The sequence below is a fragment of the Toxoplasma gondii genome, chromosome XI (genome assembly GCF_000006565.2).
Source record: "Toxoplasma gondii ME49 chromosome XI, whole genome shotgun sequence".
Taxonomy (NCBI): Eukaryota; Apicomplexa; class Conoidasida; order Eucoccidiorida; family Sarcocystidae; genus Toxoplasma; species Toxoplasma gondii.
The window spans coordinates 1,083,095-1,099,264 of record NC_031479.1 but is presented as its reverse complement, the minus strand read 5'-3'; the positions used below and the strand labels follow the sequence as shown (position 1 = coordinate 1,099,264).

The window sequence follows — 16,170 nt, the reverse complement described above, 5'->3', positions numbered from 1 at the left end:
GAACAGAAAGAACCAATCGCGACGACGCAGTGGAACAATGAACCAATAGGCCTCAGGGTTCTCATCGCATTGAGAAGTCACATAGGAAACGGTGATGAAAAAGATATCCCTCTTCGAAAGAATCTGCCGTAACGGCTGTGGCAACAAGCTCGCTGGGACGAAACAGGCTCGCTGGGATGAAACAAGATGAACCAAGCTTGCTGGGATGAGGTTCACGTGGGTGGGATTTTTTCTGATCCACCTCGCGCTATTCCTACTCGTGCTACTAGTCGTCCGTGACACAACCTGCCACACGTGGATGACACTGGTATTTTTTAGAACTGCAAACGAACATAGAGATGGCTGGCTAATTCAACGGCAACTCTTCGCTCAACCAGGCGGGAAGGTGTTCCCTCAACACTAGTCTCTGGTACCCGCAAACAGTACACCCTATCAAAACGTGTTTAGACACCAAAGACATGAACGATTAGCTAACAACCTGTCAAAAGATTCACACAATCGTGCATGTATCGGAATAAACCACCTTACAGTGCCACGTGTTAGTTACCAGAGAAGCTGATAATATGGACGTGGAACAATGCGCACATGGACCTAGCCTGCAAAGCTTGCCGCAATGCCAACGGCGTCATTGCTATTGTTCATATCGTCTGAAGCACCATGCTGCCGACGCCTTTATTTCCAGAGGAACGTAATGCTAGGAGAAACCCTGAAACATCGAATCAATGAACAGCGTCTGTCTTGACAAGCCCCGGTTGAAATATTTGAATGTGGATATTTTGATAGCGGCTAATACAGCCGCAAACGGAAACATTCTTGCCCACATTATAATACGGAACCCATGTAGAAGTGAAAGACTGGATAAATTACACGCTGAGGCGTGTCCCTTATACTGATTAGTTCACAATGGGTGACTGTACCGCTAAAACACCCCTGCTGCCCTCTGCTGCTGTACTTTCTACGCGTTTGCTCCCGCCTACTTCTGATGGCGTTCTTCGTGACGAACAGGAACGCACGTCCTATTGCTTCTTCTGTATTTTACTTCCCACGACACCACTCTTTTAGCGATGCAAATCCCAGTTTGCTGCGACCAGCGGAGTCTCTCTGACACTAGTCTAACAGTGTGCACCTGTTCGGCACCTGTCAAACATCGACTACACTTGGAAATCCTGTTTCCTTCTTTGTTCGTCCGGCTTATACGAACGCATTACTTCTCGTAACTTCACAGTTTCACTGATCCGGTCTGCACACCTGCATCATCTTAATTTTTAACCTTTAATCGGTCTCGCAGGCTCGTTTCCTTAACACTGCGATCACGAGCGTGCGTTTCCTGCGGCTCTGTCCCTCACCTCTGTCAAGACAGACGCGTTCCTTTTGTTTCACTGACGTGAACAGCACTCGGTATTTGTGTCTGTGTGCTCAAGACAGGAACTGCACCTCTGGATCCCAAAGCTCCCGGGGTGTCTCACCTGCGTCGTGACCGCAGGCGTGTGCCAACACAAGCTCACAAACTCTGCTGGGCCGAGAAATTTGCCTTTGACTGGCTTCCTGGAAGCCAAGTGCACTTTCTAGCCACCAGCCTGGAATAGTAAGGATAGTAAAAACCATGAGTTTCCCAGGGTACCCCGACAACGTTCTGTCGCCAGTTGTGCGGCGGCACACAAACGATCCTGAGGAGCAGGCGGGCGCGCTCCGTGTGCGAAAAGTAGCACGACCACTGTACAATTGAGTGACATAAGCATGCCTGTCTCGGGCGCTCGTGCTTCTTGCGGCGACAGCTACTCCGTGCTCGCGACGCAACTCGCTAGAGTCAGGCGAACCTTTTTTCTCAGCGCGGGGGATGTCGTCACGCGAAAGAAGCACGCTTTTGACGCGGTAAGTTTGGTTTTTGGGTGGAAGCTTTCCGCGTCCTCGGGCGTCGTCAACGAGTGCAGCCGTCTCAATCTTGTGGACATCCGGCCAGCAACGTCGGAAAAAGAGTCTCTTTTCCAGAGATGTTCTGAAACTCGGCGCAGGAAACCTCTCGGCTTTCTGGACACGATGATATACGCGACCCCTGTTGGCAGTCCAGGTAATGAATGGGCGCCTTTCTCGTGTTCGGACGTTTTGATTCATTCGAAACTGTAGGAGAGCCCGTGAAACCTGCGGGTGGTCACCCTGCAGCAGAAAATAGGGCCAGCTGGCTTCCATAGCTCGGGTGTGTCTGGGGTGTTCCTTGACAAAAGAGTGTGTGTAAAACTGTGAGAAAAGCGCACCCATTTCCCACTATTCTTCGCGTATTTGCCACCTGCCTCGTCGGTTCTTCAAGGAGGGCTCTCCTCCAGCCTCCTCGATGAATGCTAGTTTCTCTCTGGAGGGGCAGCAGCTTTTTCCCGTGCGAACGACCGTTCAACATCAAATTTCCAGCGTGTTTCCGCAGCCTTCACTCATGGCGCCCCCCCCCGTTGTCTCCTGCAAGAGTTCATCACATAATCGTGCTCTTTCGAGGCGCGGCTGCTGAAGCGGATCCAGTGTGTTTCTGTGGTCAGACCCACTCTGTTGCTCACCGCTAACTGGAGCGACTGTCTGCAGTTGACTCATTCGGTAGCGTACTTTGTTAAAACGTGCGTTAGTAGGTCCGCGTCCGTAAGAAAACAGTTGGATTCGCACATGTGCACGCTCGTCGCGCTCCTCCGCTTTTTATCTGGTGCCCGTGAGGCGTTCTATGGTGCGATGTGTTTCTTTGTCCTACAAGCCTGGTATCGGGACCGCCGGTCAGAGAGCCGCGAGTGGACGTGCATTGGGGTTCCTGCTTTGTTTTTGAGAATCCAGAGATGTCGGCGTTGGGGTACGAGTGTGCTCTTTTTTATTCGCTGTCTCCCCGTTTTTACAGGTCCGGGCGAAAGCGCGACATGGCAGTCTACGGGATTTGCGGCTTACTCCGCAAGCCCGATGCCTTTGGGGGAGAGCTCCTACAGAACGCTGTTGGACCCAGATCTGCAAGTCGCTTCGTTCGCAGGTTCCCGGATTCTCGATCCCCTGACAGACGACGACTGGTGGGAGAGCGCGTACGGCATTTTCTTGGTGGGAGTGTCCGCGCATGCAGGGCCTGAGAAGCCGTGCATTGGCGAACGGAGAAGTGCAGCCATTGCTGACGGCTTTGACTACACTACCTACGCACAAGTCGACGAAACCGTCCGCGCGCTCGGTTCGGGGCTCGCGGACCTTATGCGAAAGGACGGAATCAAACTGGAGACGTTCCCCGACGAAGAGCGAAATGACGGCAAGTTTGCCAACGTCGGCATTCTCCTCCAGTCCAGAAAAGAGTGGCTCTTCACGGACTTGGCCGTCTCCGCCTACCCTCCACTCACTTCGGTCACCCTCCACTACACCTTCCCTGCTGAGCATGTCAAAAGCATCGCCGAACAGTCCAGTCAGTGCCCCCGCCGCGTAGCCCACTGCGTCTGAGCCTCGTTGCGAGGCGTGCAGCGATCCGCGTAGTTCGTCGACCGAGGCGCCGCGTGCGAAGGAGAATGGCAGCGTGAATCGGGTGTTTTCAGAGATTGTAGAGAGGAAATTAGGAAATCGTGGGTTCTATTCAGTGCAGGAGAGGCGTCGTTTAGCCTGCCCGAAACGCGCTGCGTGCACAGCTCTCGCTTTGATGTCGTTCGTCAAGCTAAATATACATTCAAGATCTGCAGTGTCAAGTTTCTCACAGGTTGTGCTGCTCGCTTCTCAAGCTCCGCCAGGCTCTGTGCCTAGCCTGGAACGTGCAAGACGGACAGTGCTACCGCAGCGGATACAAATCATCCCCCCCTCCCCTCCCCCCGAGAAGTGGTGCTAACTTTCTTTCCTTTCTTGGAAACACTAACGGCATGCACACACCGGCTGTCGCAGATAACTATGTTTCTTTTGTCTCTCGCGTCGTTTTGTTTCCCTACGTGCATGTGGACCCTATAGTTCTGTTGTGCAGCGGCGTGCGATGGAGAGAGCACGTGGATCTCTCTGTTTGCCCCCAGTCGCGTTTTTGAAACTGCGTTTTCAGAGCTCTCGTGCATTGTCACCGACGTAGACAAGTTGAAGCTCCTCGCAGAGTTGAAGCCGTCGCTTGGGGAACTGAAGACCATCGTTGTGATGAGCGCGAGGTCGCCTCTGGATCCGCCAGAAGAGCTGGATCTCTCAGGAGAGAAAAAAGAGTTTGCGGCGCTCGGCGTTGAGTTGCTCTCCTTCGACGAAGTGATTGATATCGGCAGGAAGCACCCGACGCGTCCGGTGGTCAAGCAAGACCCAGAGCGCGTGTTCACCATTGTCTATACTTCTGGTGAGCCGGCAGATGAGGCCCTAATTGTAGCGGAACGTCAAAACTCTCTCTTCTTGCGGAGGGAGAGGGCCGCAAACGCAGAACGGAGAGTGACTGCGAGTTCTTCATTGACTTGACGGGTGTGTGTAGAGTGTCGGGAGAGAGAGCGAGACGACCAGCTTTTTTCACACACGAGACAGGAACCTCGTCGGCCCGCATGGTTTTTCCTACTTGGCTCGAAGATCGTTTTCCTGCACTTTTCTCACGTGTTTGTGTGCGAGGGGGCACCCAATCTTTTTCGCTCTTTTTTCTTAATCATTTTTTGTGAAGAAACCACGCACCTTCCTTTCTCTGCCAAAGAACGAACACGCTTGTGTTTCACACCTCTCTTCTCCACATCTGGTTCAGGAACGACGGGCAATCCGAAGGGCGTGATGCTCACAAACAGGAACTGGGTGGCGGTGATTCGCGCGCTGCACATTCAGAATCGCACGACACTGGGGATCACTCCCGACTTTGTGCACATTTGTTACTTGCCGCTGTCACACGTCTTTGAGAGGGTGATTGAGTACGCGGCGCTGGCACACGGCGTCCGCATCGCGTTTTTCTCCCGGAAGCGTGAACTGATTCCTGACGACTGGCGTGCGGCGCAGCCGTCGCTCGTCTTGATGGTTCCGAAGCTCGCGACGACTTTGCTGGAGAAGATCGAGGCGCGTCTAAACGCGCAGCCGCTGGTGAAGCGGCTCCTGGTCGGTTTCGCGGTCTCGCGAAAGCTGCGGTCGCCGTCGAAGGGGTCCCAGCCGAGTTTTCTCTACGACGCGGTGCTCGGGGGTTCGCGCATCATGCGCGAGCGGATCTTTGGGTCTGCGGACAACATGAAGTTCGCGGCGTGCGGCGGCGGGAAACTGGACCCCGCGGTCCAGCAGAAACTCGAGAAATATCTCGGCCTGAACATCATCCAGGGGTGGGGCATGACCGAGACGGCGGGCGCCGGGAGCTGGCAGGCGTACCGCGGCGACGATGCGTACGACAGCGTAGGCGGTCCGACGGCTTGCATGGAGGTGAAAGTTCGTTCCTGGGAGAGCTATGACGCGACCAGGGCGGAGCGCCCGCAGGGCGAGCTCCTCGTCCGCGGAGACAACATCTTCGCCGGCTACTTTCGTCAGAAAGAGCTGACGGCGGAGAGTCTCGTCTTCGACGATGGTGTCGGCGGATCTGGGAAGAAGCCGTGGCTCCTCACCGGCGACGTCGTCGAGATCCAGCCGAACGGCTCGATGAATATCATTGACCGGAAGAAGAGTCTGATAAAACTCGCGCAGGGCGAGTACCTGCAGACGGAGAAACTGGAGGGCATCTACGGCGCCAGTGCGTTCGTCGACAACATCTTTGTCCACGGCTACGACTCGCAGTCGTACCCCGTCGCCGTCGTGGTGCCGAACCGGCAGAAAGTCCTGGCGTGGGCAAGGACCGCGTACGGAAGACGCGCGGAAGCCGAACGCGAGAGCGCAGCTCAGAGCGACGAGACGCTCTTCAAGACCGCGCTGGCGGACTTTGAGTTGAAGAAGGAAGTCCTTGCGGACTTCGACCAGCTCGCGAGAGAGGCCGACCTCCTCGGTTTCGAGAAAGTCAAAAACGTCTTCCTCACTGCGGACGTGTGGACCCCAGAGAACGGCATGCTGACCCCGACCTTCAAGTCGAAGCGCACGCTGCTGGTCCGCAAGTACACGCCCGAGATCGACGAGCTGTACAGACAGCTGGTGAACAAACAATTCGTGGCGGATGTGAACTCCGCAGTGGCTCTCAGAGACGCGCCGTGGTGGAGTCGCTTTCTCCTGCCCTGGCTGCGGTCGTGGTGGTCGTAGAAAATCACTTTTCCATCCCGACACACACACACATACATACATCGCAGGGAATGCACGAAAACGCAAATACACGCTGGAACGCCGCGTCCGCACACGCGTTTTTCGCGTGGAGTGGATTGAGCGGTTCGCGGAAGCGATTGCCGAACAGCGTATGGAGGAACAGCTGCAGCCTCGCACTGACACACAGAGTGCCGCGAAAAAAACGCCGCGGCACGCACTGGAAGTGTGTTGTATACAGTTCGAAATGTTTGTGCGACGGCTCCAGAGAGTGCTTTGTTGGTGAGACGTGGAAACCTGGCATGCTGGCAAGATGTGCAGGACTTTTGAACGCGCTGTGTACTTCTGCGTAGAGCAACGCACTTCTCGATGCCGTATTAAAACTAACTGCGCAAACTGACGCGGTGGGAAACAGGCAGGCGCCGAAGCCAGGTCAACCTGACGCTGGACGCTTTCATTTGTCCGAGTCCGCGAGAAAAACTGTCGTGTCGAGTCACGAGTTCGAGAGGTTAGTTGCGCCAGAGAAAGGGAGGAAGACGCGCGCAGTTGCTTCTTCGTCGGTGTAGGGAATCCTGGACGAAAATGCAGTTTCAAGTGTTCGTACTCTGACACGTCGAACGGGTGAAAACTGCGAGTCTTGGAGTGACTCCATATTTCTTATCTACCACTTTTGCCGACTGTCCCGGCATTTAGCAAAAGTTATGCGGGACACGACCGGTGTTTGTCTTCTCTGGCACTGCCTGGGTGAACGAAGCTCGATCACGAATCACGGTCAGGGGGGATGCTGGAAACGCCGCGCGTCAGTGCACAGCAGGTCATGTTTCGTTCGTGTCTTGGTTCTCTTTCTAGGCAGCGCCACAGCTTCACAAACGTGGAACACACTGCACGGAAACACACGCAGCTCCTCTCGTTACCGTTTTTTCTCGAGGGGACAGACTCAAAATGCACGGGTCCCTGCATCTTGTGCGCAACTGTCGCTATCGCGTTCGTGCTGGCTTTCATCCAACTCCTCTTCGCCACGATCACACGCAGTTGACGTTTTTTCGCGATCGTCGTTTCCACAAAGTGCCAGGCCGCTCAAATTCTGCGCGTTTCCTCTCGACAAAATCCTGGCTGGGCTCCGCCCGATTTGCATCACATCCCCCACGAAAAACGAGCAGCTGTCTCCCAGCTGAGATGCGGTTCCCTCCTAGATTTTATGTCTTGAGTTCGCTGTCCTACGTTCCCTGTCGCTCTCTGACTTTTGCTTTCTCCGTTTAAGATCACTTCCCATCCACGACGCGGAGCTGCCCGCAGTGTCTGTTTCTAGGGTGCACGTCCTGCGGATTCGAAAGCGGATTTTCCTCTGCTTCTGCCAGGGCCAAGTTCTCGCGATTCTTGAGAGCCAACAAGGTTCTCGAGTGAGACTTTGAAACGTTTTTCCCAGTCTCTTCCGAGGTTCGCTTCCTCTTCAACTGAAGTCGAGCTGTCTCGCGAGATTGCCGCCCAGACGGATCTCCTTTCTTTACCGTCGCTGCGACCCCTGTGTCACACAGAGTCCTCGTCGCAGGTCGCCAGCAGCTTGAGCGTTTCCTCGTCTTTCCGACTTGCCCGGAAAAGACTGCTGTTCCCGTCCTGCATCGCGAAGCCCGGATTCGCGTGGCGATTGAAACTCCCTTCGCTTTCTTCTTCCTCTAGCCACCGGTCCGACAGATGCGGCTGCTTTGGGCGAGTCAGCAGACAGTAAAGGGTGCAGAGCGCGTAAATGCCTGAAGGAGACACAGTGGAACGCAGCGACTGTGAAGCCAACGGCGCGAAACGCAAAGCCAAATGGAAAGAAAAACCAGAAAGTGAGAGAAACTCAAAGAATAGTGGAGACCAGAGGCGTGTGAACAGAGAGAAAGAAACATGCAGGCAGCACAGGTGAGCTCGGAGACACCATAGAGAAAGAAGAAAAAACAGAGAAAGACGAACGCAACGCACCGACAGACGAACAAAGCGCAAAGCAACACAAAGGAGCAGCGACGAAACATTTGTTCTTGCTCCTTCTAACACACGCCAGACAGAAGCCGGTTTGCAACGCGCCTTGCGTGTTGGCGTCCCTGCGGAAGAGCCTTCTCGACTTTTTCCGGAAAAAAGTTTGCTCCTGGAACCCGCTGGAGCGTTCGGGACGGTCATGACAGGAGGCAGGCACAGGGGAAGGACCGGAAGAGGAACACTGAAAAAAAATGGAAACAATCTGTGAAATAAACGAGGAGAGCGCAGGAAAGACTGCGGCGCACTGTGCCTGCCGCGCCAGTGAATATTCGGCGTTTTCGACAAACGCAGAGACGGGAAAGCTATATGCATCTGGACGCGCCAAGGACGACTCACCTAGAAACGCCCAGTTAGAGAAGAAGAAGAAATTTGCGAAAGAAGGATACGCTGAAAAGGACAGCACGCAGAGAAATCACACCACGAACTTCTCTGCGGGGCCAGGTCGCCAGAGACATACGAACAGCATTCGATGGAAAGATTGAGACGAACAGCCCGCCTTTCGTACGAAACTCTTATAAAGTCATCATCCGCTAAATACGGATACACCACGCCTCGCAGCGCGGTGTACGTACAGCTGTGGAGTGTCTTGCTCCTCCCCTCGGAGTTCAAGTAAATGAGACGTGAAACGCGGGCAGCAGAAAATACAACGCCTAAAAGGCAAGATAACTTGGAACACAGAAAGAGCACAGACACCCATACACCATCAAGACAAATATAAGCTACACACTCGCGTCCATAGAGAGAAAATGCGTTTGACGCCTTCGCCTAAAGAGTCTCGTGCATGCACACTGCTTGGTTGCTACGCCGGTCTCTCTGCGCGGAGTGACAGTGTCTACGCCGCGGGTGTTTCTTGGGTGTTTCTTCTGAAAAGTTTTGTTTCAGAATTCCCCATTTCCTGCATCTCGAGGGAACACATGGGAGAGCGACATGCGCTTGCGAACAGGTGCCGTCGTAGAGAAAGACTGAAAGGCCTCGCACTGCCTAGGCAGAGACTCGCCCCGAGTTGGGGTGTACCGTTTCCGAGACCTACCGACAGAAGCTCGAGAGAAGACAGCGGCGAAGAAAGACATCCGACAAGTCGTTTCTTCGCCGCTTGCAGTGGCTTGGAGAGAACACGGAATAGGATCGCTGCCGTTCTGCAGAAGGCAAATGCCGTTTACACTTGAAGACCGCTTTGACTGTAGAGAGATGTATACTACGCGTCGAGACAGACCGCCAAGGACGGCGAGGTGAATAGACGAGAGCGACGGCCGCAGGCAGTTGCACACAGCGGGAGCTTTTACAAAGACGCAGGATGGTCAAAAACATCGGAAGATAGGAAAGGACAGACACAAGTAGATGTGAAGGCAGACAGAACTCGATACAGAGAGAGGTAGGTAAAGAAATGTACTAACACGCAGACACCAGGATCGATTTGAATAGATACGGACAGACACGCAAATATGCGTCGTAGAGACATATATGTCGAGAGATGGCTTCACGCGTGTGTCTGCGGAGCCTTTCAAAAATGCAGAGCGTTCCGGGAGCGAACGAAGCGACGCGAGGGCTGAAAAATGCAACAACAGACGGGAAGCAAAGAGCGCGCAAGAGAGAAAAAGACAAGCGGGGAGAAGAGAGCGAACTCACTGCGGGCGAGAACGTCTGCGCGCCGAAGGAGGCATACCGCGGAGCCACCTGCATGCGGACAGCGAGAAAAAGAGATGAAAGACAAGCATCAAAAAGAAGCAAGAGGAAAGGCAGGTCGGTGGAGCTCCCGCAAAAGTAGTGCGAAATGGAGAGAAAAAGGAACCTGGGGCGAGGACCACAGACGGTAAGATGGAAGTCTGCAATGGAGAGGAAAGAAGAGAAATGCAGAAAAAACTGCGAAAACGTTCCACTTACTGAGAGAAGGGCGAGAGAGGCGGCGAGGAGAAAATGAACGAGGAGAAAACAGAGAATCAAGAGACTCTGAAGAGCACACAGCAGCCAAAGCAGACTTGAACGCAGTGTGCAGAGTCGAAGGTCGAGAAGCGAGAGCGACGCTCGGGTGTACACCCAGCGGACTGCGGCCAGGGATCAGGGCGCAGCTGCTCGGGAGTTGTTCTGTTTTTCGTCATGGCGGAAAGAGCAGAAAGCTGTTTCGGTCAGAGACGCGTAGATCTCTTCTCGGCTCTTCTTCTTTTCCATTTGCGGCTGCGAGAAGACTTCTTTTTCACTCGCTCCACTGCTTCTTTCGCCTTCGACAAAACTCCAACTTCCTCGCCACTTTTACCTCTGGAGGCGTGCGACCTGCGCGAACAGGCTCGCAGGTTTTCTTGCAGATTCGGACGCGCAAAGAAAAAAAGCCGTAGAGGAGACAGAGGAAGAGGAGAGCGAAGTACGCGCCCACTAGGAGGAAGTCGGCAGGGAAGAACTGAAAGAAAAGAAGAAGCAGAGCAAGAACTGAATGAAGGAGAAAAACTGGAAAGAGCCGACGGAGGGGCAGCAGCAAGCTCCTAGAAGAGCAGAAAACAAGCCGATCACTGCTAAGCGACGGAGAGATTCACCGAAAACGAAAAGTCCACCTCGTTTGAGCACCCTCTGGTTGACGCCTTACGCCTCAGCCTCAGTCTCTTCTTCTTCGCCTTCTCCTGATCTCAGGTCCTTCTTCGCTTTTCCCTCTTGTTCTTTTTCCTTCTCATCTTCCTTGTTCGTCCTCTCTCTTGCTCCGTCCTGCTGTTCTTCATCTTTCCTTCTGCGACTCCGTCTTTCTTGTCTTCCACCTTTTCTTCCTCCTTTGCCGGGCCTTGCGTTCACGGAATCTCCCCTGCACCTCACCTGCGAAAGTCGCACGAGGAGCTCGTCCAGAGGATTGAACAAGACTCCCTCTCGCGCAGTTGCGTCGTCGTCGAGCACGAAGCCGCAGCTGTACGTACACCTGGAGAACTCGAGACGCTGGAGAAGCGCGAGGAACAACGCGCCGGCAACCGAGAGCGAGAAAAGAAACAACAGGACTCCAAAGACCCAGCGAAACGGAAGCAGAACGCCGCGGCATAGCACCGCGAAGAACGTCGACTGCTGATGTTCTTCTTCCTGTGGAAAAGTTCAGCAGGGGAGCCTTTGCGAAATGGACCTTCTCTCACTTTTAGAGTGCAGAAATCCACTCCTTCTCTCCACAGAAAGCAAGATGCAGACTCACACGTGAACGCACAGAGAGACAGACTTCAGTGAATCGCTGAAGAGAGTCTGCGAGCTTTGCTTTGTCTCTCAGGTCTATGTACAGCGAGTGGTCGCTGTTGAAACTGAAAACTTCACAGCATGCGTTCTCACGCTCTTCTTCTTTCTCTGCTTAATCCAAAGGGTCCCCGTTTTTTGATTCGAAACATTTGCACCCTGTCGCTCTTTTCTCTCTTGCCACAACGGTCTTTCTCCTCTTTAACCGTGCGTCTCCTTTCATTTTCTTCCTTCGGGATGACTTCCTTCCTTCGCATGCATCCAGGTTCGTACCTGGAGCCGATACGTCCGCTGCGTAAACTGCTGCTGCTGCGCCTGCAGCTCCAGCAGCTTTGCTCGATCCTTCTCACTCATCTCCTTCAGAGACGCGCCGCCAGCGTTTACGTATTTACTCTGTAAGACACAACCAAGTAAAGGCCTCCGCGAGTCTGCAAGAAAACGTTTTCCGCGTCGCCTTCAGCTGCCTGTGGTCCGGCGCGTAATCCTCCCCCCAAAGCATGTGCAGATGAAAGCGCGCAGGCATTCAAACCAGAACCTATCTGGAGTTCACACATTCACGGGAACTCAAGCGTACACATACACACATTCATGCTATATATATATATATATATATATATATGCATATGTATATATGTGTGTATCATATTTATATATATATATATATACATAGATACATTTATGTCCATACATATGCATTTATATGTACATAAGCACATATATATATATGTATATATATATATATATATATATGTATACATACCTACGTGGCCGAAATATAAACAGAAAACATTCATGAAGATGTACAGGTATGTGCAGCTGTTTCTGCACACCCATATCCGTTGACATATATGCATAAATATATAGAGGGCGCATGCAAGTGTCTTTTGTGTTTATGGCGAGACGACACAGTGTGTAGTACTTGGAGCTGGCGCTGTTGCTCGCGGAGTTCTGCGATTTCTCTCTGCACTTCGCGCTGCTGCTGCGCAGGCGTCATGCGGCCTCTCAGCCACAAAGCAGGCAGAGCCGCCAGGCCATACGCGCCCGCTACGACCCATCCCAGCTGACCTGAAGGAGAGACAAAAGCGAAGAAAAAAAGACAGAACGGTGGAAAGAGAAGGAAGAAGAAAGGAGGGAAGAGGGGAGAAGCCGCGCGAGGTGCACACAAGGGCGTCCTCCCGAAGAGGGACAGGAAGAAAAGAGAGCGAGAAGACGAAGAAGACAGCGGAAGAAGAGAGAGAAGAAGTTGCGAGCGATAGCAGGAAGAAGAGAGGGAAGCAGAGAAAAGAGGAGAAAACGAAAGAGACCGCGAGCGGAGAGAAGTGACGCACAGCCCAGCAAGCCTTTGCGTTGCTCTCGTCCCTACCGAAGGCGAGAAGCGCAGACACCACAAAAAGCAGCGAGTCTGCGCCACTGTGGTCGAGATCGAAAACTGCGGCAGTGTAGCGAAGCAGGTAGTCCACGCTCGCAGCCGCATCCAGCCGACCTTGATCGCTCGCATGCAAAAAAGGAGACGAAGAATACGGAGGCGAAGAAGTAGAAGAAGGTTGACGGAACGATGGTCGTTGAGTGAGGCAGAGAGAGAGGAAAAGAAGGAGAAGAACGACAAAGATGAGAGTCTGTTGAGCTGCTGCACATGCGACAGTGAACGGTGGAACAACTGAAGTGTCAATCTCGTAGGAGCGGCCGCGGCCGAACTCCTGAAAAAAAAAGACAATCACAAACGCCAGGGATGTTTCGTGCTCGCTTTCTGTCGATCCACAGTTTTCTTTCCTTCCTCTCCCTTTTCTCCTCTCTTTCCCTCCCTTATTGTGTTTTCTTTCTCTCTCTTCCACCTTTTTCCTCATTTCTTTGCCCTCGTTCGCTCTTCCGTCTCTCTCTTCTCTCTTTCTTCCATCTCTCTGCCCTATTTCATCTCTCTTTCTTCTCTCTGTCTCCCCTCTTTCTTGTCTCCCTCTTTTCTCCTTTTCTCTCTCTTCTCGCTCTCTTGTCTCTCCTCCCGCCGCCTTCCCCTGGCTTCCATGTCTCTCTCTCCTTTTCCTTTCTCCTCTGTGTTCTGCCGCGTACTGTCTTGAGGCTGCGCAGCCGCCTGGAGTAGAAGAAGGCGAAGGGGAGAGCGAGGTACGTGAGGAAGAGGAGAAGCGAGAAGAGCGAGACGTAAAGTTGCTTGAGCGAGAGAGCGTCCAGAGACAAAGGCGGCAGTTGCACTGCCGCGCCGGTCTGCAAGCGCTGCATCAGAGACTCGAACGCCTTCACTTCCCCGGCCTCTGCAGAGAAAGACTTGTCTGGATAGAAAAACGAAAAAGATGGTCCGCGTGCAGCTTCCTTCACTTCCGCAGCAGACAACTTGAACTCCGAAGCAGAGAGAGAAGAAAGAGAGGTAGAAGAAGCAGAGGGAGAGGAGGAAGGAAGGCCTTGAGTGGCGAGACGTCGTGCAGTAGATCCAGTAGACAGGTCAGGGAGGTGAAACAGAGATCGAGGATAACTGTTTTTCGCGCGAGAAGAGAAAGACTGTCGGGAGGTCTCGTTACTCGAGATACTGTCTGTTGAGACTCCAGCGGCTGTGAGTCTTCGGGGAGGAGAGTTGGAGGCCTTTGTCTCGCCTTCTGTCTTGTCGATGTCGGCAGAAAGGTTTGCGGATGTTCCCTCTGAAGGAAGTTCGATTTTTCTGAAGACGACGGCGACACCTGGGAACTCCGCCTTTCCTGGACGGCTCGCAACGAGGATGTCGAGAGGAACGAGGAGACAGAGGAGGAAGACGGTGGCGAGGGTCGCGGAGAAGACCATGAACGCGACGAGGTTGGAGGCTTTTCGACGCACGTAGAACCAGTAGAGCGATCCGGAGAGAAGCAGCAGACCGCCCGCCGTCACCGCGTACACCCACCCCCCCAGCAAGAGAGACATGTTGGCAAACCGCAGAAAAGAAGCAAAGAAGAGGACAGAAAGAGGGAGCGGAGACAAAGAGAGGCGAGCGCCGGTGGAGGATGAACTGAAAACTGCAGAGGGGAAGAGGGACGGGGAGACAAGGGCAAGGGAAGAGAAGCAAAGGAACTGAAGAAGAAGAAGAAGACGAAGAAGAAAACAGAGGTGGAGGCACTAAGGTGGAGGAGACAGAAGACGAGAGAGAGACAAGTACAGAGGGACCGGGCACCCCGGTCGGAAAGAGTCGAGCGCGCCTTCTGCGAATTTGCTCACACGCTTGTCAAAGAGACTCGAAGAAAAGTGGATATCTCGGCGGCCGCGACATCCTTTGCGTCTGTTGTTCGCTGCAAAACAGGAGGAAGTCGCAAAGCCGCCGGGTCGCCTCGTCACTTTGGCACTCCTCGAACTCTGGAAAGAAAACAAATTCTCGCCGACGCCGACTCAAAAAGTCTTCTCTCCGCGAACTCAGGAAGCTTCTCGTCAGCCTTGCGGGGGGGGGGGGGGTGGAAACGCTGGGACGCCAGAAGTCAAGGAAATGGTGGAAAGTAAAGTGAAGCCGGCGAGAAAATCTCCTACGCTCAAGAAAGAGAAGACCAAGAAAAAACGCTGAGGAAGAGAACGCTGCACAGTGAAAGCGAGCTGGGGAGCTGCAGAAGGATACAAAGGTGGAATTTAGAAAAAGAGGAACGAAGAGAGGTTTTTTTACATGACAGAAAAGGTAGAGAGTTACGTGAAGGAAAAAGGAAAAGCACAGAGAGTTACCTAGAGGGAAACGTCGGGAGATGAACCGTTCCCATTTTTTTCTTTTTCTCTGCTAACGGTGTGTCTTGGTCGCAAAAACTCTTCAAGTGTGCGAGACCGTTCTTGGCCCGGGGCGCCGGCGGTTTTCTTCTCGGCGGCAAACCGAGCAGAAAGAATGGGAGGACGCGAAAGACCCACAAACGCAGGCATGCATCCAAGCTAGAGATGAGATGCTTCCTAATAACGGAGCGGACTTGGAAGAAACATCTTTGCAATCTTGCAGCTGTCTTGCTGTCGAAGAAGCAGGCTGACAAGCGAGGCTCGACAGTCCGTCGGGTGAGGCCGAGAAGGACGTTCCTTGTCACTCAGAAAACGGTCGAAGCGCCTTTGAATTCGAGGAAAGAAGAAGCGGTCACTCTCCCTCGAGGACTCAGAAAGTACGGAGTTCGCTGCGCCTACAGAAGCAGAAGCAGCTTTCCAACACTGGCTTTCCTCGCGCATGTCGAGCGACGCCTGAGAGAAAAACGACAACCTTTGCCTGTGCAGACCTGCGCCTTCGCAACCCCCCGGTTTCTCAGCGTGTGCGTTGCTGCTCGAAAGCGGAAGTTGCGAACTCGCGAACTCAGCGTTCGTCAGTGCCGGAAAAACAGCAACTGAGGAGGGAGGCCGCCGAATTTATTTCTTTGCTACACTGGAAGGTGGAAAACAGGAAGAAGGACGGGATCGGCCGTTTCACTTTCGCAGAGTGAGACCCCCCGCTCTCGTGCCACAGGCTGCGCGCCTGTTATTTTTATGTCGGGTGTTTGTGCATCTCCTCGAAAGACAGGTCGGCGGGTCGCCTGCTCTTCGAGATTTTGAATTCCTCAGACACACAGAAGCGCGTTCAAATGCTAGGCTTCGACTTCTTGTAGAGACGTCCGTTCGCATGGCCTCCCAGGGCGGAGAGGCGCATGCAGCGCTGCACCCATCCTCCAGAACTTGGCTTGGAAAAGCGACAAGACAAACGCCTTCCTCAGAGCCTCTTGCGGTTCCTGTCTGAGCGCTTCGGCGGGGAATCACGGAAAGGCAGAAAACGACCTCATTCCTGTTCAATTCACTGCGATGCCGTGCGAGCTGCTGCCCTTCCTGGACAGGACCTTTCCAGCTACCATGTCTGTGTCTGTGTGT

The 16,170-nt window shown here is 53.5% G+C and overlaps 2 protein-coding genes across 2 annotated transcripts; one reads left to right on the top strand and one right to left on the bottom strand.

Annotated features, from left to right (window-relative positions):
* Nucleotides 1-1,737: 1,737 nt before the first annotated feature.
* TGME49_310150 (AMP-binding enzyme domain-containing protein) lies at nucleotides 1,738-6,708 on the top strand (the record flags this gene model as incomplete). Its single annotated transcript, XM_002364220.2, has 4 exons — nucleotides 1,738-2,068; nucleotides 2,870-3,409; nucleotides 4,022-4,297; nucleotides 4,685-6,708. 4 exons carry the CDS (start codon nucleotides 1,738-1,740, stop codon nucleotides 6,136-6,138), a joined length of 2,601 nt encoding a protein of 866 aa, XP_002364261.1. The 3' UTR covers nucleotides 6,139-6,708.
* Nucleotides 6,709-6,850: 142 nt separating this feature from the next.
* On the bottom strand, nucleotides 6,851-15,159 carry TGME49_310140 (hypothetical protein). The gene is made up of 11 exons (XM_018782607.1): nucleotides 13,408-15,159; nucleotides 12,707-13,040; nucleotides 12,263-12,408; nucleotides 11,617-11,736; nucleotides 10,948-11,202; nucleotides 10,403-10,543; nucleotides 10,033-10,098; nucleotides 9,778-9,825; nucleotides 9,182-9,287; nucleotides 8,488-8,538; nucleotides 6,851-7,883 (listed from the first exon to the last, which is right to left on the bottom strand). Exons 1-11 carry the CDS (start codon nucleotides 14,242-14,244, stop codon nucleotides 7,663-7,665), a joined length of 2,325 nt encoding a protein of 774 aa, XP_018635586.1. The 5' UTR covers nucleotides 14,245-15,159; the 3' UTR covers nucleotides 6,851-7,662.
* Nucleotides 15,160-16,170: the final 1,011 nt, after the last annotated feature.